Consider the following 24,289-nt stretch of genomic DNA (forward strand, 5'->3'; position numbering starts at 1 on the left):
ACGACAGTCGGTTTGGGCAGTCAGTGCTGCAGAATCTGTTTGGGGTTTAGAATCCAACTCCACCCTCCTAGGCCCATTTCTGTTCTGTTCCAGGCTGCACTCTTACTTAGTTGTGTTTCTTTTCAGGTCAATCTCTGTTATGTCCTCGCCGTTGCGAGGCCCAATTGACCATCGTTCATTGTTTTGAGTGAGCCTAGAGGCTAGGGATACCCCATCAGTGGGAATATTCAGCCTGCTTGTCCTCGGAGAAAATGAAGATACGTACCTGTAGCAGGTATTCTCCGAGGACAGCAGGCTGAATATTCTCACAACCCTCCCTCCTCCCCTTCGAAGTTGTTCTATTCTATGTTTGCTTTTTATTGAACTGAGAGGGCACGCTCGCGTCGCGGGCAGGAAGCCGTTTGCGCATGCTCACTGCATTTGGCCCACGCAGTGGAGCGTTCTGGATTCTTCTTTTTGCTTTGAAGTTTTCTTCCGGTCTCCTGGGCCGTTGTGGACAATGACCCATCAGTGAGAATATTCAGCCTGCTGTCCTCGGAGAATACCTGCTACAGGTATGTATCTTCATTTTTTTCTTATCATACATAGAGTCTGCAGAATACTTATATGAATTAATTACTCATGCCAAGATGCAGTGGTTATTCTGGGAGACTTCCATTACTGGCTTTATCCCAGTCCTAAAAATGTCTGTTATAAAACCATTTTAATGGTCTCTTTTTTTTCTTCATATATCAAGCAACAAAATGCTACTTTACCAGCACATATACGTAGTCTATAAGACTTTTAAGAAAGCCCTGAAATTTTATCTTTTTAGAATGTTCTATGAGGTCTGAGCCCTGACTTTTGTTCTTATTTGTAACTTCTAGAAAGTGTCCAGCTTTATTGTTTTCTGTAAACCACATGGAACTCCTGTGGCTATTGCAGTATATAAGCCCTCTAATATAGTATAGTAATAGTATAGTATTTTTTATGTTTAAACTGTTTTATTAACGATTCTCACAATACAAAGTAGTGTAGAATATGCATATAGCATTGCTTGATATACAAAACAGCATTCTTACAACATATTCAACTTCGCCAAACACTTTTCGTCCCCATTTTTCTCCCCCCTCCCCTCTTAACGATTCCTTGGCCCATGCTAACATTAGGTTTTAAATGACTCTTGTTCCTAATATCATACACTTGAATACTTCATTAGGTAAAATAGTGCTTATCACAAAATATCAGAAAACTAAACATCAAAGCTCTAGAGCACTGCCAAGCTTTAGCCATATACATCTTAGTATAGTATTTTTTAAAACATTAACAAATGTAATCGTTTAACTGCCTATCACCGATGTCCCACTGCACAGTCACAGAAACAGTACTTACATAAATACTCGATAATCCTCAGGTCCAGTCCTAAAGGAAAAGCCAGATTTTAAGCTTCTTCTGAACATCTGGTTCCTTACTCCCTACAATTCATTAGAGAGTGATTTCCAAGTCAGTGACTCAAGACCTCTATGCCGCCTTGTAGTCAATAATCTGCAGTAAAAATGATAATTTTGTGAATATAAGGTACGGGAAGCTTCCTGACCTGAGGAAGCAGATTATAACTCTTGAAAACTAGTCAAAAAAATCTATTAATTTATTAATCCAACAAAAAAGTATCACCTTATATCAGGAGCATCCAGTATGTGACTATCTAACCTTTGGATATGATGGATATGGTCAGCTTGAGATTTTTAGCAAAAAAATGTGTTTTTGCCTAATTAGCTAAAATACCTGATTGTGATGAAGTGTGAAACTATATGAATTCACAATTTCAGAAGAGAATAACAGATGTTGCTGATTTTGAATCATGCTCTAACTGTTTAAAACAATTCATACAGCCCACATGCATACCGATTTCTGATCATGTGGCCCAGTATAAAAATAAAATCTGTGTTGTCTGCCCACGTGGATTTCAGATCATGAGGGCCACTTGAAAAAGTGAATGCCCCTGCTTTCTAATCTTTTTAACATAAGAAAAGCCATGCTGAGTCAGGCCAAGGTCCTTTGTGCCCAGCAAGCCTCCAGTCATGAAAAGGCGGGCTTGCAATTAGCTGTCAGATCCCCGAAAAGTAGATGCTTCCCATACTTAGGGGGACTTTTACAAAGCAGCGATAAGCCCAACTCTATCCCGGAACTACCGATGGCTCAACAAGGCTGCCGGCTGTAGTTCCGGCTTCAGTGTGCGCCATTTTCGGTGTGCTGGAATTTTTGGGTTTTTTTTAATAGCACGACACTAACCCAGTGGTAATTGGGCATCGCCGTGTGCTGCCCAGTTAACCACCGGGTTACTGCTGGAGGCCTTACTGCCACCTTACTGGGTAAGAGTTGCCTTATCATGTGGCCATTTTTTCGGGGGAGAGGGCATTTTATCCACTGCGTAAAAAGGGCCCTGGCACACGGGGAAAAAGAGCCCCTGCTGCTACCGCTGGGCATTTTTTCCCGTAGCTCAGTAAAAGGACTGCTTAATTTCCAGGGATGAGGAATAATTTTTATGGACTTTTTCCTCTAAGAACTCATCCAGTAATCTATTGAATCCCACTATATTGGTTGCTTTGACTACAGATTCCACAACTTAATTATGCACTGCATAAAAATACATCTTTCTAAGATTTGTTTTTGATCTGATTTTATTTATTAGCCTTTATTTCTGTGTATTTTAAAAGTAAATAACTTTATTTCCATGGATTTGTTATATCGCCTTTCAATTAAAGATATCAAAACGGTTTGCAGTATCATAGTGATATCAAGTTCAGTAACTGAAAAAAACATTATGCACACAAACAAAAGTACAAACATATCTAAAAATTTAAACATTATTGGGTCAGGAGCAGTGCACAAGGAAAAGGGAATGGATTTACACAACAATTTAAAACCAATATGCATTTTAAATTAACCAGAGAGACAGCTTTCCACACAGCTTCTAATTTTATAAACCTCTGTCCTCTCAGTTGTCTTTTCTCCAGTCTAAAGAGCCTTAATATATTTAGCCTTTGTTTATAAGGGAGCTGTTGCTGTTCTATTCCCTTTGTCATTTTAAAAATGTTTTCTTCTTCTCTTAAATCTCTACATTGTCTGTATTTTCTTGAAGAGACAGACAGAGACTGTCCTACTTTGTGACCTTTTATTCCATACCTTTCTTTTTCTTTGTAGACTGCAGTTTTCCTGGTAGACATGGAAGAATCTTCAGTGGTTGTAGGAAAAGGGGATAGTAGGTTGAAGCTTGCAGCCTTCAGCGCCCTGCTTGGCTCCTATCTGGTGAGTAAAGAGAAGGGCAGGTGGTTAATTTTGGGTGTGTCTGTTTTAAGGGCCTGCTTTGGTCTTGTAATCTTAACAGATTACCAGGCTCTTTTTCAAAAGAGATAGATGTCCAAAAAGTGACATAAGTCAGCATTTGGCTGTTTTATCTCACAGAAACGTCCAAATCAGTATTATCAAAACCTCTTTTTGGACGTCTTTCTCTGAAGTCCATCAGAAGGACGTCCAAATCTCAAGGGGGCGTGTTTAAGGTGGGACTTGGGCGTTCCTAAGACATGGACGTCTTTCAGCAATAATGGAACAAAACAAAGACGTCCAAGACTAAAACTTAGATGTTTTGAGCTAGACCTGTTTTTATAGCAAATAGCTGCAGTGGGAATTGAACCCACTTCCCCAGGATCAAAGTCTGCTGCACTAACCACTAGGCTACTCCTCTACTCCGTACAAGAGGTGCCCCAAATGCCCAGATGACCACTGGAAATACTCGGGAATCACCTCCTCTTACTCCCCCAGTGGTCACTATCCCCCTCCCACCCCCAAAAAATGTGATTAAAAATATTACTTGCCAGCCTCAGATGTTATACTCAGGTCAATTAAAATAGCATGAAGGTCCCTGAAATAGTCTAGTAGTGGTGCAGTGCACTGCAGACAGGTGGACCCAGGCTTCTACCTCCCCCTACTTGTTACACTTGTGGAGAAAACCGTGAGCCCTCCAAAACCCACCAGAAACCCACTGTACCCACATATTGGTGCTCCCTTCACATGTAAGGGCTATGGTAGTGGTGTACAGTTGGGGGTAGTAGGTTTTGGGGGGCTCAGCAGACAAGGTAAGGAAGCAATCGTGAAATGTATACCTGGGAGCATTTTATAAAGTCTACTGCAGTACCCCCAAGGATGCCCTATTGTTTTCCTGGGATGTCACTTTTCCACTATTCTACCTGATGCCAAACTTTCTATTTTTTTTTTTAATAACGTGAGCCTTGTGTCTATTGTTTATCATTAGATTTGGGCTTTGAATTCAGATCTGTAGATGAAAAGGAGGTCTCATTACATATATCTAAATACCAGAGTGCTATTTTCCATACTTCATAGCAAGAGTGTACATTCCCTAATTAACTGTCCCAGTGCAACTGAAACTTTTACCTCCTCAGTGCATGTAAATGGTTTCATTCCTGTGTGGATTCTGTGATGCCATGTGAGGCTTTCATTCCAACCAAAGCTTTTTCCACACTCAGGGCATGTAAATGGTTTCACTTCTGTGTGTATTCTCTGGTGCATCATGAGGTTTACCTTCTGACCAAAGCTTTTACTAGACTATACATGGAAATGGTTTTTCTCCCGTGTGGACTTTCTGATGCACTTTGAGATTTACATTATAACCAAAGCTTTTACCACACTTAGAACATGTGAATGGTTTCATGTTATTGTGGATTTTGTTCTGATTTTGGACATTTTTCAAAAAACATCCAAATTCAGACTTGGATGTCATATCCAAAAATGCCCCTTGTGCATTTGACTTGCCCAACGTCACAAGGAGCAGCAGTGGGAACTGAACCCATATTGCCAGGATCAAAGCCTGCTGCATTGACCATTAAGTCACTCCTCTGTTTTGGATATCTTGCATTTGGACGTCATTTGTTCGAAAATGGATCAAAAAAAGGATGTCCAAATCCCAAAACGTCCAAATCACAGGACATCCATAGTATTTTCGAATCCAAAAGATAGACGTCCATCTTTTTCGAAAATGACCTTCTTTCCTGTTCAGAATTTGGACGTCTTTGTAAAATGTCCAAATTCTGATTTAGACATTTCTTTTTAAAATGTCCCTCCACACAATCTAGTTGCCCATAGCACTACTCAAAAGCCAGAGAATGAATGACCTTTATGATGAGAACAGGTTCAAATGGTAAGACCAGTTTAGCAATTTCCATTTCAGTGCTTTTGGTTGGAATCGTTTCCTTCCCCCCCCCCCCCCCCCCCCCCGCAATTTGTTTATATTCCTTTTGGGATTATGACTGTTGGAAGTAGCCATGAATCTTCATTTTAAACTACTTAGGGTTTTTCCTTTGTTTTATTTCTCAGCCTATCACCAGCTAATTCAGCCATTGAAGTGGTCTTTCACCATGGATCACAGACCACACATTTTTCCAGGAAAATGTTATGTATACATTCTGTCCTGGGCTAATAGGTGTCACCATTCTGCAGTATCTAACATGCCCTCAGGAATTATGGATATTGCCTATTTATGATTTCCAGCCCTGGTGGGCCCAGAGAATAGAGGCCTGACCAGGGTTCATATCCAGGTCCTCACAATGCCAGTTTGTCACTGAGATGTCTGGGAGAAGCTTTCTTATCCATGACTCTTTTCAAAAGTAGAAAAAGGTGTCCTAGAGTTAAGTGAGAGCCATCCTGCACTCATAACAGTAGTAACTATTTTACAAATATACATGTGGAAAAAACGTGCAGCCCGGAGAAAGAGTTTATAAACTTTAAGAGCTTCTGTTGTGTATTCTCTTTACAGATCTTCAGTTTTCCTACAAGTTTAAGGGAGAGTGATATGGAGTCTCTGGAGGTAATAAAGTGTGTGTGTATCCATATATACTGATATATCTAAATCTATCTGGGTACATGTGTAACAGAATCTTCAGCTAAGTAAATCAGGAGACAAGAGGCAAATGGTTCCGAAAACGAGGCAGCTTTATTGCTAGCAATGAACAGTACCGAGTTCAGTCTCAGGATACTGCGTCACGAGCGTCATCTGACACTCGTTCTTATACAGATTACTGGTCATGCGCATAAAACGCATCATACGTCACACATACACATGCGCAGTACATGCACATGCGCAATACATTAGTAGTTCTGTAGTTCTCACAGAGAAAAGATACGTCAGTTTCATAGCTTTCATAGAAATTGTTACTTTGCAAGAAATGTAACTTATTGCAGTGTTCCAGCACATTTACACAATACAGCCTCTATGCCTGAATCACAAGACTGCGCTGGCAGAGCCAGCTGCCTTCCCTACAATCCTAAATTGCTGACTACTACAACTTATCTAGCTGCTGGTTAACAAATACATACTACTAGTAAAAGTCTAAACTGCACAGGTTTAGGTCTTAGTCTAGGCTCATTATATGTAAGCTTAGAATTTGGTACAAAGCAAAGGTGCAAGTGTGGATGCAAAGTCCAAATAGAAAATCCTGTTAGTACAAAAGTCCAGACAAAGTAAACAGTGTGTAATGCTGTTTATCTAATGCGTCTGCATCCTGTCTGAATCAGTTATCTATCTAGCTATCAGGAGCTGACGGTTGATGGTTAAGGCACAATACAAGAAGATGCAAATGTTCAATAAACATCCAAGTATAAAGTATGCCACAAAGAAGGCAAAGTCCATAAGTTGTGTGCAAAGAGCAATGTCCATAGGTAGTATGCACAGAGCTTGAGGTTGTCCTGCCAGTCTAGTAATGGCTGCAGGCCGTGTACAGTGTTCGCTTGTCCACTCCTACACATGAGCTTTGGGCACGCTGCTGTTTTGGCATTGCCATTTCAGGCGGCTGTTAGGCCGCAAGAATTTTGGATGACCAAATGGTGTCATCCGTAAGTCTTCTACTTCTCTCCCCCTCCCCCCACCAAACCATGTACTGACCTCAGGTACTCGTCAGGAGAGAGCTCATGCCTGTTCACTAAAACCAGGGGTTCTTGGGCAGAAGGGAGATGTGGGCTGCCTCATGTGGTGCCTGCAAGGAAGGATGGTTGTTCAGGAAGCCTCTTCTGTCCTCCCTCACAGGCACTATCTGGGGCAGCCCACGTTTCCCTTATGCTCAGGTCAGGGACTTCACCTCCCTGGACAGCCTACTAAAGAGTAATGGGGGCCCAACTCTCCCCTGGAGAAAGACTTCCCAGGAGGAAGCCTGCTGGAGCATGGCTTCAGCAAGTGGGGTCTCCAGATTTCTCCATGCTTGACATTTTAAAAGTGTTCCATCTTGAACACACTAGAAAATATCCCAGATGATTAAGAGCAGTCAGTATTTGATCCAAGGTGAGGAATGAGGCAGCCCCTGCTTTGAGGCCTGCTCTTCCTTTCACTGAAGTGTGTTAACCTGAGACTTTGAACCCTAAGCTCAGCAAGAGTAAATGAATCCTCCTCCTACACAGATGAGTGGAGGAGCAGCAGCCTAGTGGTTTGGGTGGTGGACTTTGGTCCTGGGGAACTGAGGAACTAAGTTCAATTCCTACTTCAGGCACAGGCAGCTGTGACTCTGGGCAAGTCACTTAACCCTCCATTGCCCCAGGTACAAATAAGTACCTGTATACAATATGTAAGCCACATTGAGCCTGCCATGAGTGGGAAAGCGCAGGGTACAAATGTAACAAAAAATTAAAAAAAATTTCTATCCAACACGACTTAAAGTTTTTTTTTCTCCATCTGCTTTGGTTGCAGTGCCAATCTACAGCATGTTTTCTGCTATTAACAAGAGTACCGCTAGTTAGATGGGGAGTGGAGGAAGTGGGATGAAGGGGATATGCGCATATCTGCCCGTACATGCGGTTCATACTGAGTGGTGCAGATTCAATGAGAACATTATGTACTGCCCCGTAGCACATCTTAATCGCTTGGTTCTCTTCTGCTGCTTTCTTTCTCTGAATAGGGCCGGCCCTGTGGGAGAGTAGAGGGCCCCTTGGTCATTTTTATATAATGAAAAAGAAGTCCAGGCTCCCTTCCTGCTACCTCTCAAAGCATTGTAGTGCTTGGCATTGCTACAAAAATCTCAAAGGAGGGTGGTGTCCCCACTGGTGTTAAGGATGTACCCTGCCTCGACCTGCCTCTGTGTCCCTTCCCCATGACTCCCTCTGCACTGGAAGCTGATGGAGAGGGGGGGAGGAGTGTGAGCTCTGTCTGAACTGGCACCCAAGAATTGCTTCACCCTGAGCTGTGTTCTCTCTAATTTTCATGTGTACATGAAAAAAATTTTGTACACAGATTTTCAGCCTTGACTTGATATGTGCAGTATAGCCTATGTTCACAATAAAGAAATCAGCAAAACCTTTGTGTGTGCAGTTGCTAGGCAAGTTTACTCCCTTTCTGACCTGTGTGCATGTGCACATGCACAGCTTAGAGGGAACCCTGAGGAGCATCCCAGCCCCCCCCCCCCCCCCCCCGAGCAGCATGTGTGAAGTCCCTGAGCTGAGCAGAAGGTAATTGTGGGCTGCCCCAGGTGGTGCCTGTGATGGAGGACAGAACAGGCTTCCTGAAGAACCATCCTTCCTCACATACACCACTTGTGTCAGCCCATATCACTCTTTTTTTTAACCTAAGGACCTCTGGCTGCAGCGAGCAAGCACGAGCCCTGCTCCTGACAAATAGCAGAGGTCAGTGTGTGAGGTGGAGTGGGGAAACAGACATTCAGATGATGCCATTTGAGCATCCAAAAATCAAGATTTAGACATTTTTGGCAGATGGGCATATTTTTGGCCATTTTGAGACATCTGTCCGCTTTGAAAAGGAGCACCATAGTATAACACATACACCTACATTTATTCTTTAGCCACATAAGTATACACCAGCTCAGAGCAGATGAAAATGTGCTCAGCTTTATTCTAGCTGTGGAGATCTACTAAGGGCTTCTGTAGTAAACAGTCCAAGGAGTCAGCAGGACCCATAGCCAAGGAAATACAATCCACTACTACTGTAGGATCATAGGTGAGACTCGTGGTGGTCCAAATCTGGTACCAGGAAAGGAGAAAAAAAAGGACAAAACTGGGGGGGGGGGGGGGGGGGGACGGGACATGACAGGAACAAAAGCAAGACACATATACAGGGGAAACAGAGTGGTGGCACTTAAGGGCAAAATGAAATCTGTTCTCCACAGCTAGGGCGGTGATGTCTCTCCCAACCCTGAAGGGCATTTCAAAACTAAAGATAAGACAAGTATGGCGTCCAAACCACTGCTGAAAGACAGAAACAACAACCCAAGGCAGGCTGATGCCCTTCCTATTATCCAGTCAAGCTAAGTGACAGGTAGTTGGTCCACAGAGGCCTGCACCAATGCCAGTGTGTCAAAACGATGCATTTGTCCCTGTGCTGTCATTTTCAGATGTGCAGGGTAAAGCAAGGCAAACCACATCTTGCGATCCACCAGATGCTTGCAAATAAACACAATACTGTGGGGTTGGGAGACCATTGTGGCGGAGTAATCTTGAAAACACTTGATAGATGTATTGTTATAAACAAGGGACCTGCCACCTCTGATGGCCTGCTTGTGGGCATAGTTGAGCACCCGTAGGATAACAGCCCTAGGCTGCGTAGTCATCTCTTGCTGCACTCCAAGGCAGTGTGCATGTTCTACTCATATGGGGCCCAGATGATCCGGTAATTGTAGTTCCCGGGAGAACAAGGCCTCCAGAAAGCCAATGAGCTCCCTATCTTCCATAGATTCTGGAGTGACCAGCAGCCTCAAGTTGTTTCTTCTTGATCTTTCTCCAGATCGTCTAACTTGTACTCGTAGGTGGCAAGGGCTTTTTGCACCCAAGCCTGTGAATCCTCCAGGACTTTCACTCAATCCTCCCAAATCACTGGTCTGTTGCTGCATTTGAGAAAACTCCTTGTTTGAGTTTTCCAGCTGTTCCTGCACTTTATCCAATTTAGTCTCAATGGGTGCAAATGGGCAATCCAGCAGCGGCTCCCTTGCTGCTGTAACTTCCGCTGCCACCTCTGCTATCCACATGGCCCCCATGCCGGACTCTGTGGGACTTGAAGGAACCGCCATCTTGTCCCCAGCAGGCCTAGGAAGGTTGCGTTCCTTTCGGAGCGAATTGGACACCATCCGAACACCGCAGAGCTTCATGCACATCACCACTGGATGCCACAACTGTTCCGTCAAGCTCAGATTTGGGAACCATTAAGATTAGCGTTGCGATGGGGTTTAGAAGAGGGGGTAGTAGGAAAGCAGATATTCAGTGACTACATTCTGGAATGGCGTCCATGTGACTTCTCACATGGATGTTTAAAAAAAATGCTATTTGATTAAGGTCCACAAATTCCTGAGTGGAGTAGAAGGGGTAAAACGATCGTTTTTTTTTTTTCACTCTTTCAAAGGAGTACAAAAACCAGGCGACACTCAATGAAATTACATTGAAATACTTTTAATACAAATAGGAGAAATATTTTTTCACTCAATGAATAGTTAAGCTCTGGAACGGGTAAAAGTGAAAAATCGATTCACTTTTACTCATTCTACACCACTCAGGATTTTATAGACGTCAGTCATATCCCCCCTCATCTTTCTCTTTTCCAAGCTAAAGAGCCCTAACCTCTTTAGCCTTTCCTCATATGGGAGGAGTTCCATCCACTTTATCAATTTGTTCACTTTTCTTTGAACCTTTTCTAATTCCGCTATATCTTTTTTTGAGATATGGCAACCAGAATTGAATGCAATGCTCAAGGTGAGGTCACACCAAGGAGCGATACAGAGGCATTATAATATTCTTGGTCTTATTTTGCATCCCTTTCCTAATAATTCCTAGCATCCTGTTAAATGCATCTTAAATATGGGCATTTTCCTAGGTGCAAAACAAACTGAAGAAAGGTACAAAACCCTGAGGTTGGGGGGGAGGGGAAATGCCTGAGCCAGAAAGAGGGTTAGAAAAGTCATGTTTTCTTCATGGAGATTTTGTTTTCTTGTGTTGCTAAAAGCCCAAGAGGAATTTTCTTTGGTAAAGGCTGTTTTTCTATTTGTTGCTGGAAACCTAGATGAAGGATTGCTGGGGGAGGAGCCAGAACCCAGTTATAGTGTTAAAAGGTTACCTTATTCAGGGGCCGATGCAGAAAGCTACTGCCAGCTCAGCTGTGCAGATGCTACGAGCAGAAGTGTAGCTAGGTTGAGGGTGCAGGGGAAGCGGAGAGCGGACTGCCGACGGCACCGTTGCATATTTTGATGACAGATCGCATGAAAAATAGGCGCTGTCAGTCGGAAGTCCATTTGGGGGAGTGGCCACTCTCCTGGCAACCCACCTAGCTACGCCTCTGGCTACAAGGTATATGCTGGCAAGAAATGCAGGAATGGGGTTGAAAGTGGATTTACCTTGATATGGAATACGTGGCCACACATTGCATTCAAATGAATGTATATTTATTTATTTGTATTTACAGTGCAATCCGCTTAAGCAGTGGCGCTCTTAAAAGAAAGAGAATGCATTCTATATTGAATAGCCAGGCTTGGTAGCTTTGAGGTCCTGGGTTGATAATTAATGTTCAACATTTACATGTTGTGAGTCGAATATTCTATTGCCATCTGGTATGTGTATAGAAAGAGAGAGAGTTAACCAGTGGTCCCCAACAGAATAAGTTTGAGCAATCAATAGTACGCAATAGAACATTTTAATTGACAATGGAGGGTATAAGCAAAAATGGAACATATAGATAGGTAAGAGAGTAAGAGGAGTTAGAAAATAAAGTGAAGCCATTAAGTATGCGGTGCCAATGCTTAAAAGAAAAACATGGCCTCTGACAGGTTATTACCATGTAAATTTTTTTGCCAGGTCCAGGGCAGGTATAGCCTGACCTGACATCCATGCCCTATTAGCTTTCTGCATCGTCACCCTCTCTCCTGCCCCTGCTGGACCTGTCATTCCCTGGTGTCTAGGACAGCCTCCCCCCTTTGTTGAGACCCCTTCCCCAGTACTTCCCTTCCCTGACTTAAAAATAATTCTCTGTATAGTGGCACCTTTTTGTTTCACCTTCCCCCCCTCCCCACTTGACCTGACGACTTGATTTTAACAAAATAGTCCCTTGTGTGTAGTGGGGACCCCCCCACCTCTCCCAACCCAACCCCTTACTCAGGGCCTCCCAGACTCTGTAGCTGTAAATGATGCAGGAGCGATGCCCACTTGGTCCTTCCTCAAGTGCCATTGTCTTCAAAATGGTGGCACCTGGTCCATGTGGTGCATTCTGGGAGACATTAGGTGAGGCCAGGCCTTTGTCTGTTAATCCTACAGATCAAACCGGCATGGTACCCTAAACATGTTCAAGAAGCTGTGTTTTAAGCATTTTAACCAAAAATAAAAGTCCTGTTTTGGACAATTTATGCATTGTTCATGATTTAGCATTCTAATGTGACAGATGATATTCAGAAAATGCATTCTTTCCGGTGCAAGCAAGGGAAGTGATTTTAATGAGGCAGAGTCAAGAGTGTCCAATCTGCTGATCTAAACACATGCAGGAGGTTGGTGCTGTAGCAGTTGATTCATATAAATTAGACCCACTATCAGTAATGCTTTTAAAAGCCAATAACAAACTGTTGTAACAGATGTGCCAATAAACTGGAAACCTGAAATCATTCTTGCAGTTGCATTTTAAACTAGCTGCAATTGATGGACACATTTTTGCAATCAGTCCCATATAAACGCCTCTTCAACAAGCAAAGTGGAAAATAATTGCTTGGAATTATGTATCAAGGTTGGTAATATTCAAAAAGAGGTTTAATTTGATAGACAGACCACATATATATATTCCTTTGAGACATGCAAAATATGTTGATCCAGGGTCAAAGCACTATCCAAGACAACGCCCAAGCTACGCATTTGGGATCTCTCTTAATAATCTGAGCTAGTGATTCCAATGCGGCAAATGCAGTGCAGCCCATTCGCCACACTAGGAATTGTTAGCGCTGTTTAGTAAAAGAGGCCCTTTATCTTTTACTCTCCATCCTATCCCACTTCTTCCTACTCCTCGTGGATCTGAGGCTATTGCTGGACCTGACCAGGAGCTTTCTCCACCTACATGTGTTCACAGTAGTAGAAGGTTCATTGAAGGCAGTTCAAGTAGACATCTGTGCAGGACAGACAGCATAGGTACATTGGATCCTATCTGAAACAAAGCAGTAAACTAGACGACTCCCTGCCAGTCCTATCTTTCTTTGGTTCTATAGACAAACATTTTGTCTTTTAGAATGCTTAGACAGGGCAGGAGATGGGTAGATTTTATGACCTTTCAGAATCCCTTCCAGTCTTGATCCATTAGATACAAAGGTTTAAACATCACTGCTCATAAACAAATAACAGTTTTCCCATGAAATATTGGAAGAAGAAAAACCTAGTTTATTTTTTCTTTTCTCTATCCCATTTTCAGTTGTTTTTTCATGTGGCCAATGTGCTGGAAAAAACATTCTTCTTGAAACCAGTTCAGGTAAGAGTCCATTTTCTTCTGCTTCTATGACTCTCTCCTCCTCTTCTTTTCCCACACTAGGGCCCTAAGACCTTGTGTGAAACAGAATGTGCTTTGGCAACTCATGTTAAAAGCTTTTAACATGTTATTCATAAGTAAGTTAATCATAGAAACATTGGGTCCGCTATTCAGCCGGCGGAGGTTTTTCTTTTTCTTTCTTTTTTTAATATTTATTTTATTGTATAAACCACAAAAACATGAACCAACAGTGCATCAGTTACAAACCATAAAGATAATGGTACATAAAACACAACCCATCTCCGCTCCCCCAACCCACCAGGAAAGCAAGTTCAACCATTCTCCCAAGGTAGCCACTCAAGCCAATGCTATATTCTATCCCCCTAACCAAGTAGCTGAAGACAGTTAAGTTACAGACTGCACATCACCATTTGTATGCTGTCTCCAGTCTTTGTGTCCCATACATTGTGGAAGGTGAATATCTGAGCAGTTCTCATCACGGTTAACCTTGTCAGCTGATAAAGATAGTCTAGTTTACACAATACCGCTGAAATGGGAGGAAGAGCCGGCTGCTTCCAAGCTGCGGCCAATGCTGTTTTGCTTGCAACAAATATACTGGTAGCCAAGTTCTTTTTTCATATCTATCGGCTTGAAGTGTGGCAAACAATATTCTGCCTTAGCTAGAAATAACCTGAAGTACCTGATGAACTAGCTGCAAGACTGCTGACCAATATTGCTGCACCATGAGACAGAGCCACCAAATATGATACATGTCCGCCATGGGACAGAGCCACCAATTATGATACATGTCCCCTAGAGTTCCACAGTTGCTCCAGCATTGTCCTGTCCCCTGACCAAACATTTTAACTAGGTGTTGTGGAGTGAAATACCAGAAATACAAGATTTTATATCCATTCTCCATAAGCTTGCTGGCTATTGAGACCTTAAGCAAATATTTAAAGCACTTATCCCTTTGCTGTGGCTCATTAGTGACTCTCAGGTCCTGCTCCCATTTACCAACATAGTGTAGTATTTGTGAATCATACAACCAAGTGGTACAGCCCCTCCCACTACCACCCAGCATTGCTGTTTGTAATTATGTCTCTGCTAGATGGCGTTTGCCCTTGCCTCTATGTTGGATATAATCCCTAATTTGTCTATACTGATATTCACGATGAGTGGGAAGGCCATAATCCTCCTTGAGATCTGAGAAAGACAAAATATCCCTCTCATCCCAGAGCTGATCCAAAAACCGAAGCCCTTGCTATTCCCACAGGCAGTATTGAGAACTCATCCCCCCTGAGCAAAACCCTGGCGCAAAACAAATCACCATATGTAAAAAGTAAAGCCTCCTGGGGAAAACATCTTCCGTAATTTCCCCCAAATTTGTAAAGGGCTTTTAAGAATCTGTGGAGCTCGACGAATCACCCCCTGCAGCTCTTGCTTAGGTAGCCACATAACCGCCCACAGTGGTATCAGTGCTAAATAGCCCTGTTTCATAACCACCTAATATTTGAGGGAATTGTCCAACCATTCTGTTAGTGGTTAGAGTGGTGGACTTTGGTCCTGGGGAACTGGGTTTGATTCCCACTGCAGGCACAGGCAGCTCCTTGTGACTCTGAGCAAGTCACTTAACCCTCCATTGCCCCAGGTACAAATAAGTACCTAAGCTGCACTGAGCCTGCCATGAGTGGGAAAGCACGGGGTATAAATAAAAAAAAATACGAAGATTGGAAGCTTGGTAATATAGATGGAAGTATGGAACTCCCATCCCCCCTTCAGCCTAGGTTGATAGAGCATGGCATGCTTTACTCGTGGAGGTTGCCATTTCTACATGAAGGAAAATGTTTGATGGTATGTGTTTTTCTCATTGCCAATGAAGTTATGCCTAGATATTCAAAGCCCAGCCCTGTCTGGGCTTCAGCTTTGAATATCCGGTTATTTTTGAGCTGGCTACACATAGCCACTTAAGTCTATATTCAACACTTAAGTAGCCAAGGGCTAGCGTGTAAAGATAGGACAGACTTTTTATGAGGTCCCATTTATGCGTTAAGCTTGTTTACCGAAGAGCTGAATAGCAGCATTTAAGCGACCAAGTGCTGATTTTGCCCCTGGAATGCCCTCAATATAGCCGGCTTTGAGTTTGGTGCTAACTGCAAATTTCAGCAGCACTGAGCTGGTTAAGTGCCGCTGAAAATTAGTGGCTAGGCCCAATCCAGCGACTTAACCGGTCAGCGCTGGCTAAATGGCTTTGAATATCTACCTGATTGATTCAAGTTGTTCCTCCATTGTGGGAGGGACTGATACTTTAACATGGTGGATATAAAACACAGATTGTCTTGATTAGTAACCTAGTGGCAGAGCAGCAAACTGAGAACCAAGGAAGCCAGGGTTCAAATCTTTCTGATATTCCTTGTGACGTTGAGCAAGTCAGATAACCTTTCATTGCCTTAGATAAAGACTTCAAGACTGTAAGCCCTCCAGAGGTGTGTGTGTGTGTTTGTGTGTGTGTATTATTAAATCTATTTTATCATGGCTTGCTTGATCTTTTCCAGCATTTGGATATCCTAGTGCAAGATTGTGGATTTTCTACCACCTATGGTCTAGAAGGAGGTCAGCAGTTCCTAAGGGACATGATGAAGGTACATAACAGGCTGATAAAATTTGATTTTTTTTGTAGTGCCATCACTGTTCTTTCAGCAGGCCAGACTGAGGCCCAGATCCACTAAACGTAACGAGCCAGCAACATGGTTTTTAAACTAGTTCTAGCCAGTTTAGTGAGCAAGTAGTAAAATGAGACATGCACAAAAGGGTTCTCCGAGCCATTTTCCTGTCACGTTAGCAGATAACGAAAATGAAATGCAAAGCTATTATGATAAGCTAATTACTATTATAATGTGCATACAAGGCAATGCACAGCACAGCCATTTTCCGACCCATGCACAAAAGAAGTCCCTACCTTTACCATGCAAAATCTAACAAGAGGTCTTCAACTCTCGTTAATTCCTGGCTGGGGCTGCTGTGAGCTGCAGACCGTCTTTTGCTGGTGCAAGGAAGCTGATCTTCAATCTAGTAGCTGCTGAGGTGCCCATTGGAAATCTCCCTTGTGCCCATCTGGTGCTGGCATTGTAGGGGAGGAAGTTATGTCTTCCAAGAGGAGGGTATAGGGGAAAACACCAGAATATATTTGCAACAAGTCTGTCTCTTCAAGAAAGTGATTTCTCGTTTTTTTTTAAAGGGCCAGAGGTTTGAAATAGAATTGAACTCTGACAAAAAAATGTTTTTTTTTTTTCCATTTCACTATTTCTGCAGTGCAAAATAAAATAGCTTGGAGCTGTAGATATGAGCTAAAGGTTTAGAATTTGTTAAAACAAACAAAACCTTTCATAGCATTACAGAGAGATCAGTACAAAAGTAGCCGGGCTTACCATGTTCCAGCTGGTCTTCATCAGCTTATCACAGCTCATTTAGCTGACACCAGTGTCAGCTAAACACATTGTAATTGGCATGCAGGCACTTCAAGGCAGGCAGGATCAAAGTAAACAAAAAAAGGCTATAGACAGCTATTATAAACCTAGCTTGTCTGCGGCATGCGCAGAGCATCCACGCTTAACGCTTAGCTGCTCTGCGCATGCTCAGCTGACTGACTGGCTTGAAGGATATCGCATGCAAATGTGTTAACAGCGAGCAGCTTCATGCATGCTTGTTTTGAAAATCATTAAGCAGCAACCAGGGATAGATAAGGAAAGGGCTTTTCTCTGAGGACAAGCAGGCTGCTTGTTCTCACGTGGGTCGGCGTCCACGGCAGCCCAGGAAACGGCAAATTTTTTCAGAGCAAAAATAAAAAAGTGTTGCCAGAGCCTTCTGGCGCGCATGCGTGGACAACTTCCTGCCCGTCGCGTGAGCTTTTCTGCTCAGTTTTTCTTCTCTGCGGCAGAGAGACAGCGTACTTCGGTTTGTCTCTGTTTTTTGGCCCAGGAAGAGTCTTTTGACGATTTGCGTCATTTCTTTTAAAAGAAAAAAAAACAAAAAAACTTTTACTTTCCTGTATTTTTCTTTTGTAAGCTTTCTTGTTCGAAGCGGCTGGTTCTTACCCCTTTTTTTTGTGCCTTTCTTCTCTTCAAAGGCACAATTGCATCTTTTGATTTCGCCGAGGCCGTTTTTTCTTCCATGTCATTGAAGACACTCAGCGGCTTCAAAAGTTGTACTCGGTGCAACCGCACCATCTCGGTTACCAATACCCACGCTTGGTATATCCAGTGCTTTGGGCCCGAGCATAGCCCAGCCGCTTGCAGTCTGTGTTTCGAGAAGCCCAACGAGAGAAGCTTTTTGGGGCTCAGTTCGGTCCTTCGACATCGGTACCGAGGTCGGCGGCATTGACATCGAGGGATGCATCAACGTCAGGAGCAAAGGTAATGGCTGCAGAACGGCCAACTCATGCTGGGAGCAGTGTGGCATTGAGTGGGTCTCCACCTGTCTTGAGGCCTCCTGTTATGCAGGCCCCCCGGGACCGGCCTTTGTCGGACCCGGCCCTAAGGAGACGTGAGGATTCCACGTCTTCCTCTTCGGTACCAAGGAGTCTCGATGACGGGCGTCGAGTGAAGGCAAAGAAGCACCGTCATCGTTCTCCTTTAACACATGGTGCCGGGAGCTCCGGTGCGTCGATTGATTCGGCACCCGAGAAGCGCCAGCGCCGAGAGGATCGCTCTCCCTCTATTCAGGAGGTGCAGATGCGTCGGTCTAGCAGCCTGGTACCTGCTCCCGAGCCTCGACAGATTCTGCCACCGGCTCCTTTACCGATCCTGCAGCCTTGTCCGACAGCGGCTCTTGACAAGTGCATCAGGGCCCTGCTTCCAGAGCTTCTGGAAGGGTTGCTTCGCCAGTCTGCTTCGGTGTCGGGGGGTGCTTGCGTCTTCTGTACCGTCTGCTGCAGTGGCATCTGGCCCTTCACCTGTGGTGAGGTCCCCGACCTCTGTGCTGCCTGTCACCCAGTTCGATTCCCCTTCGAAGTTGGTGGAGGAAGCTTCACCGCAGTCCAGGCGTGTGTCAAACTTCTCGGCACCGCCATCCAGGACGTCGTTCCTCGGTGTTGAGGTAGGCTCAGTTTCGGACTGCTGTGAGGGATGTCTTGTCCGATACTCAAGATAAGCATTCATGGGAGGAAGAGGAGGATTCCAGGTACTTTTCTTCTGACGAGTCCTATGGGATTCCTTTTGAACCTTCTCCTCCACCAGAAAGGAGACTTTCTCCTCCGGAGAGTCTATCCTTCACCTCCTTTGGGAAATGGCTGTGGCTATTCCTTTCCCTATGGAGGTTGAGGATGAGCCCAGGGCTGAGATGTTCGAAGTCTTGGATTATCATTCTCCACCTAGAGAGGCTGCAACGGCCCCTTTGCATAATGTACTCAAGGAATTTCTTATGCGAAACTGGTCATTCCCTCTGTCTAATCCTGTGATCCCGAAAAAAGCTGAATCCCAATATTGGATCCACAGGGATTGATGAGGTCTCAGCTACCTCACAATTCCATGGTGGTGGACTCCGCTCTCAAAAGAGCCAAGAGTACTAGGGACTATGCCTCGGCGCCCCCAGGCAGAGAATCTAGAACCTTGAACTCTTTTGGGAGGAAGGCGTATCAGGCCGCTATGCTCGCTGCCAATATCCAGACATACCAGCTCTTCACGAGCATCCACTTGCGGAACTCGGTGAGGCAACTGTCTAGCTTGGTTGATGCACTCCCTCCGGAGCAGGCCGAGCCTTTTCACCAGGTGGTCAGGCAGCAGAAGTTGTGTCGAAAATTCCTGGCCAGAGGTACATTTGACACTTTTGATGTAGCATCCAGGATCGCAGCCCATGGTATAGTGATGCACAGACTCTCATGGCTGCGTGTCTCTGACCTGGATCATTCAGTCCAGCAGCAGATGGCGGCTGTTCCTTGCTGGGGGGATAAGCTTTTTGGTGAGAAAGTAGAGGATCTGGATGACCAGCTCAAGAAGCACAATGATGCTATGGATTCTCTCTCCCACGGGGCGTCTTCTGCTACTACCTCCTCATCTAGGAGGTTTTTTGGAGGGAAGAGGAGTGCTCCCTATTCTTATGCTAGGCGTCGGTACACTCCTACTTCTCGGTAGCCTGCCCAGGCTCAGTCCCAGCGCACTCGTTCTCGTTAACAGAGAGCGCCTAAGTCCACTGCGGCTCCCCAGCAAAAGCAAGGGACGGGCTTTTTTTTGACTGGCTCCAGTTCAACATAGCCTCAGTAAACGTGTCCATACTGGAAGACTTGCCGGTTGGGGGGAGGTTAATGTTGTTTTTTTACCAAAGGTGGCCTCTTATAACCTCCGACCGGTGGGTTCTTCAAATTGTCCGGTTAGGGTACACCCTCAATCTGGAATCCAAACCTCCAAATTGCCCACTGGGAGCTCAGTCCTACAGCTCCCAGCACAAGCAGACACTTCCAGAGGAACTCTCTGCCCTTCTATAGGCCCAAGCGGTCGAACCCGTACCACCAGGGGAAGAAGGGCTGGGATTCTATTCCAGGTACTTCCTTGTGCAAAAGAAAACAGGGGGGATGCATCCCATCCTAGACCTAAGGGCCCTGAACAAGTTTCTTGTCAGAGAAAAGTTCAGGATGGTTTCCCTAGGCACCCTTCTTCCCATGATTAAGGAAAACGATTGACTGTGCTCTCTGGACTTAAAGGATGCTTACACACACATCTCAAGACTTCCAGCTCATAGGAAGTATCTTCGATTTCGGCTGGGAACACAGCACTTTCAGTACCGTGTACTGCCTTTTGGCCTGGCGTCTGCGCCCAGAGTATTAACCAAATGCCTGGCTGTAGTCGCAGCGTCGCTACGCAGACTGGGAGTGCATGTGTTTCCTTATCTCGACGACTGGCTGGTGAAGAGCACCTCGAAGGAGGGTGCTCTGGAGTCCATGCGAATGACTATTCGGGTGGTAGAGCTACTGGTGTTCGTCATAAATTATCCCAAGTCCCACCTCACCCCAGTCCAAAAATTGGAATTCATTGGAGCCCTGTTGAACACTCAGACAGCTCGAGCTTATCTTCCCGAGACAAGGGCGGACAACCTTCTGTCCCTGGTGTCCATAGTTCAAGCTTCTCAGCAGGTTACGGCTCGGCAGATGTTGAGACTTCTGGGGCACATGACCTCCACAGTTCATGTCACGCCCATGGCCCGTCTAAATATGAGATCGGCTCAATGGACCCTAGCTTCCCAGTGATTTCAAGCTGCGGGGGATCTAGAGGATGTAATCCAACTGTCCACTAACTTTTGGAATTCTCTTCAGTGGTGGACGATTTGATCCAATTTGACCATGGGACAACCATTCCAAGTTCCCCAGCCACGAAAAGTGCTGACGATGGATACATCTCTCCTGGGCTGGGGAGCTCATGTAGATGGGCTCCACACTCAGGGAGCCTGGTCTTTTCAGGAAAAAGGTCTGCAGATCAACCTCCTGGAATTAAGAGCTATCTGGAACGCTCTAAAGGCTTTCAGAGATTGGCTGTCCAAACAAGTAATCTTAATTCAGACAGACAATTGGGTTGCCGTGTATTAACAACAGCAAGTAGGGGGCACCAGATCTTGACCTCTGTGTCAGGAAGCCGTCCAGATTTATTTATTTTTTATTTTTGTTACATTTGTACCCCGTGCTTTCCCACTCATGGCAGGCTCAATGCGGCTTACATGGGGCAATGGAGGGTTAAGTGACTTGCCCAGAGTCACAAGGAGCTGCCTTTGCTGGGAATCGAACGCAGTTCCTCAGTTCCCCAGGACCAAAGTCCACCACCCTAACCACTAGGCCACTCGGCTTTGGGCTCACCGTTACGGCATGTTTCTCCAGGCCACTTATCTGGCAGGCATAAATAACAGTCTGGCCGACAGGTTGAGCAGGATAATGCAACCTCACGAGTGGTCACTGAACATGGGCATAGTCCGCAAGATCTTCCAAGCATGGGGCACCCCCTCGGTGGATCTTTTTGCCACTCAGATCAATCACAAAGTCCCTCAGTTCTGTTCCAGACTTCAGGCCCACGACAGACTAGTGTGAAATGCCTTTCTCCTACATTGGGAGACAGGCCTTCTGTATGCATATCCTCCCATACCCCTAGTAGGGAAGATATTGCTGAAACTCAAGCAAGACTGCGGAACCATGATCCTGATTGCACCCTTCTGGCCACGTCAGATTTGGTTCCCTCTTCTTCTGGAGTTGTCCTCCGAAGAACTGTGGAGATTGGAGTGTTTTCCAGCACTCGTCACTCAGAACGAGGGTTCGCTTCTACATCTCAACCTCCAGTCTCTGGCTCTCACGGCCTGGATGTTGAGAGCTTAGAAGTCGCCTCCTTGGTTCTTTCAGAGGGTGTCTCCTGAGTCTTGCTTGCTTCCAGAAAGGACTCCACGAAGAGGTTTTACTCTTTCAAGTGGAGGAGGTTTGCCGTCTGGTGTGACAGCAAGGCCCTAGATCCTCTTTCTTGTCCTACGTAGACCCTGCTTGAATACCTTCTACACTTGTCCGAGTCTGGTCTCAAGACTAACTCTGTAAGGGTTCATCTTAGTGCGATTAGTGCTTATCACCGCCGTGTAGAGGGTAAGCCTATCTCTGGACAGCGTTTAGTTGTTCGTTTCATGAGAGGTTTGCTTTTGTCAAAGCCCACAGTCAAACCTCCACCAGTGTCATGGGATCTCAACGTTGTTCTCACCCAGCTGATGAAAGCTCCTTTTGAGCCACTGAATTCCTGCCATCTGAAGTACTTGACCTGGAAGGTCATTTTCTTGGTGGCTGTTACTTCAGCTTGTAGAGTCAGTGAGCTTCAGGCCTTGGTAGTGCATGCACCTTATATCAAGTTTCATCACAACAGAGTAGTCCTCTGCATGCACCCTAAGTTCCTGCCAAAGATGGTGTCGGAGTTCCATATTAACCAGTCAGTTGTCTTGCCAACAATCTTTCCCTGTCCTCATACCCACCGTGGCGAAAGCAGTTTGCACACTTTGGACTGCAAGAGGGCATTGACCTTTTACGTGGAGCGGACGAAGCCCTTTAGACAGTCCGCCCAATTGTTTGTTTCTTTTGATCCCAACAGGAGGGGAGTCACCATCGGAAAACGCACAATCTCCAATTGGCTAGCAGATTGCATTTCCTTCACTTATGCCCAAGCTGGGCTGACTCTAAAGGGAATGTAAAGAAATGAGGAAAGTGGGAAATACCCTCAGAAACCAAGGCTTCTGCCATGGTCTAATCAACAAGACACTATTATCTATAAAAGACTTTGTGCCCGTGATCAAGTTTCTTTCATGGGGTAAATATTTCCTACTCCACTCATTCAAAAATGCCCATATAGGAGCATCATGCAAAATTGCCCATAGTAGAGCACATTTTTTTTAATACAAAAAAGCCCATAATAGAGAACAAATATTAAAGATAACTGAGTAACAAAAATTGTTCAAGCTACAGCATGGCATGCATCAACTTAGCTTAATAAATGCTGGCTTGACAAACCCACAATTCAACTGTTGTTTTTCAACGGGGCCCAATTCGTTTCACCTATAACAAGGCTTCATCAGGAACCACTCAGTTGGATCATACTGACAGGGGTATCGGTCTCAAGCTGACTGAACTTCTCTTTGGATTGTGTTTGGCTGTTTTTCAGTTCTCTGGAGTATTAGATTACCTGTTTAGGATTAACAACCCATACTGTTTTTTTCATTATAAGACTGACTCTAGAGGGCCATGTCACGGCTCACAATTTTAGAGCCATGGCTGCGTCAGTGGCTCACTTAAAGTCAGCCGCCATTGAGGAGATTTGCAAGGCTGCAACGTGGTCATCAGTCCACACATTCATATCTCACTACTGTCTTCAGCAGGATACCCGACACAACAGTTGGTTTGGGCAGTCGATGCTGCAGAATCTGTTTGGGGTTTAGAATCCAACTCCACCCCCCTAGACCCAATTTTGTTCCATTGCAGGCTGCACTCTCAGTTAGTTGTTATGGTTTCAGATCAATCTGTTATGTCCTCGCCGTTGCGAGGCCCAATTGACCAATGTTCTTTGTTTTGAATGAGCCTGGTTGCTAGGGATATCCCACATGTGAGAACAAGCAGCCTGCTTGTCCTCGGAGAAAGCGAAGATACGTATCTGTAGCAGGTATTCTCCGAGGACAGCAGGCTGATTGTTCTCACAAACCTGCCCACCTCCCCTTTGGAGTTGTTGTTTGTTTATTTTTTTCCTTTTTGATTAAACTGAGCGGGAACGCTCATGCGACGTGCAGGAAGTCATCCGCGCATGTGCGGTGCATGCGCCAGAAGGCTCTGGCAAAACTTTTTTATTTTTGCTCTGAAAAAATTTGCCGTTTCCTGGGCCGCTGTGGACGCCAACCTACCTGTGAGAACAATCAACCTGCTGTCCTCGGAGAATACCTGCTACAGGTATGTATGCTTGCTTTAGTGTGGAGTTAGTGCATCTGGGCCTGAAATAAGCCCTCACAGGGAAGAAGAAAGTTAATGAATCCGCCCCTTTCTTTCCGAGCACTCTACCAAAACCCTCATCCACACCCTTGTCACCTCTCGTTTAGACTACTGCAATCTGCTTCTTGCTGGCCTCCCACTTAGTCACCTCTCCCATCTCGTCGGTTCAAAACTCTGCTGCCCGTCTCATCTTCCGCCAGGGTCGCTCTACTCATACTACCCCTCTCCTCAAGACCCTTCACTGGCTCCCTATCCGTTTTCGCATCCTGTTCAAACTTCTTCTATTAACCTATAAATGTACTCACTCTGCTGCTCCCCAGTATCTCTCCACACTCGTCCTTCCC

General features: G+C 44.9%; 1 protein-coding gene across 7 annotated transcripts in view; it reads left to right on the plus strand.

Annotated features, from left to right (window-relative positions):
- RNF112 (ring finger protein 112) overlaps positions 1–24,289 on the plus strand; it is a 196,990-nt gene that overhangs the window by 140,476 nt on the left and 32,225 nt on the right. For 6 of the 7 annotated variants that reach the window (XM_030210178.1, XM_030210177.1, XM_030210176.1 and 3 more), the window contains 4 exons: positions 3,184–3,288; positions 5,810–5,860; positions 13,415–13,471; positions 16,024–16,110. In XM_030210178.1, the coding sequence (XP_030066038.1) occupies positions 3,184–3,288; positions 5,810–5,860; positions 13,415–13,471; positions 16,024–16,110 (300 nt within the window). The remainder of the gene's footprint in view (positions 1–3,183; positions 3,289–5,809; positions 5,861–13,414; positions 13,472–16,023; positions 16,111–24,289) is intronic. The other variant, XM_030210182.1, reaches the window with a different exon arrangement.

The sequence above is a fragment of the Microcaecilia unicolor genome, chromosome 7 (genome assembly GCF_901765095.1).
Source record: "Microcaecilia unicolor chromosome 7, aMicUni1.1, whole genome shotgun sequence".
In the NCBI taxonomy this organism is placed as follows: Eukaryota; Metazoa; Chordata; class Amphibia; order Gymnophiona; family Siphonopidae; genus Microcaecilia; species Microcaecilia unicolor.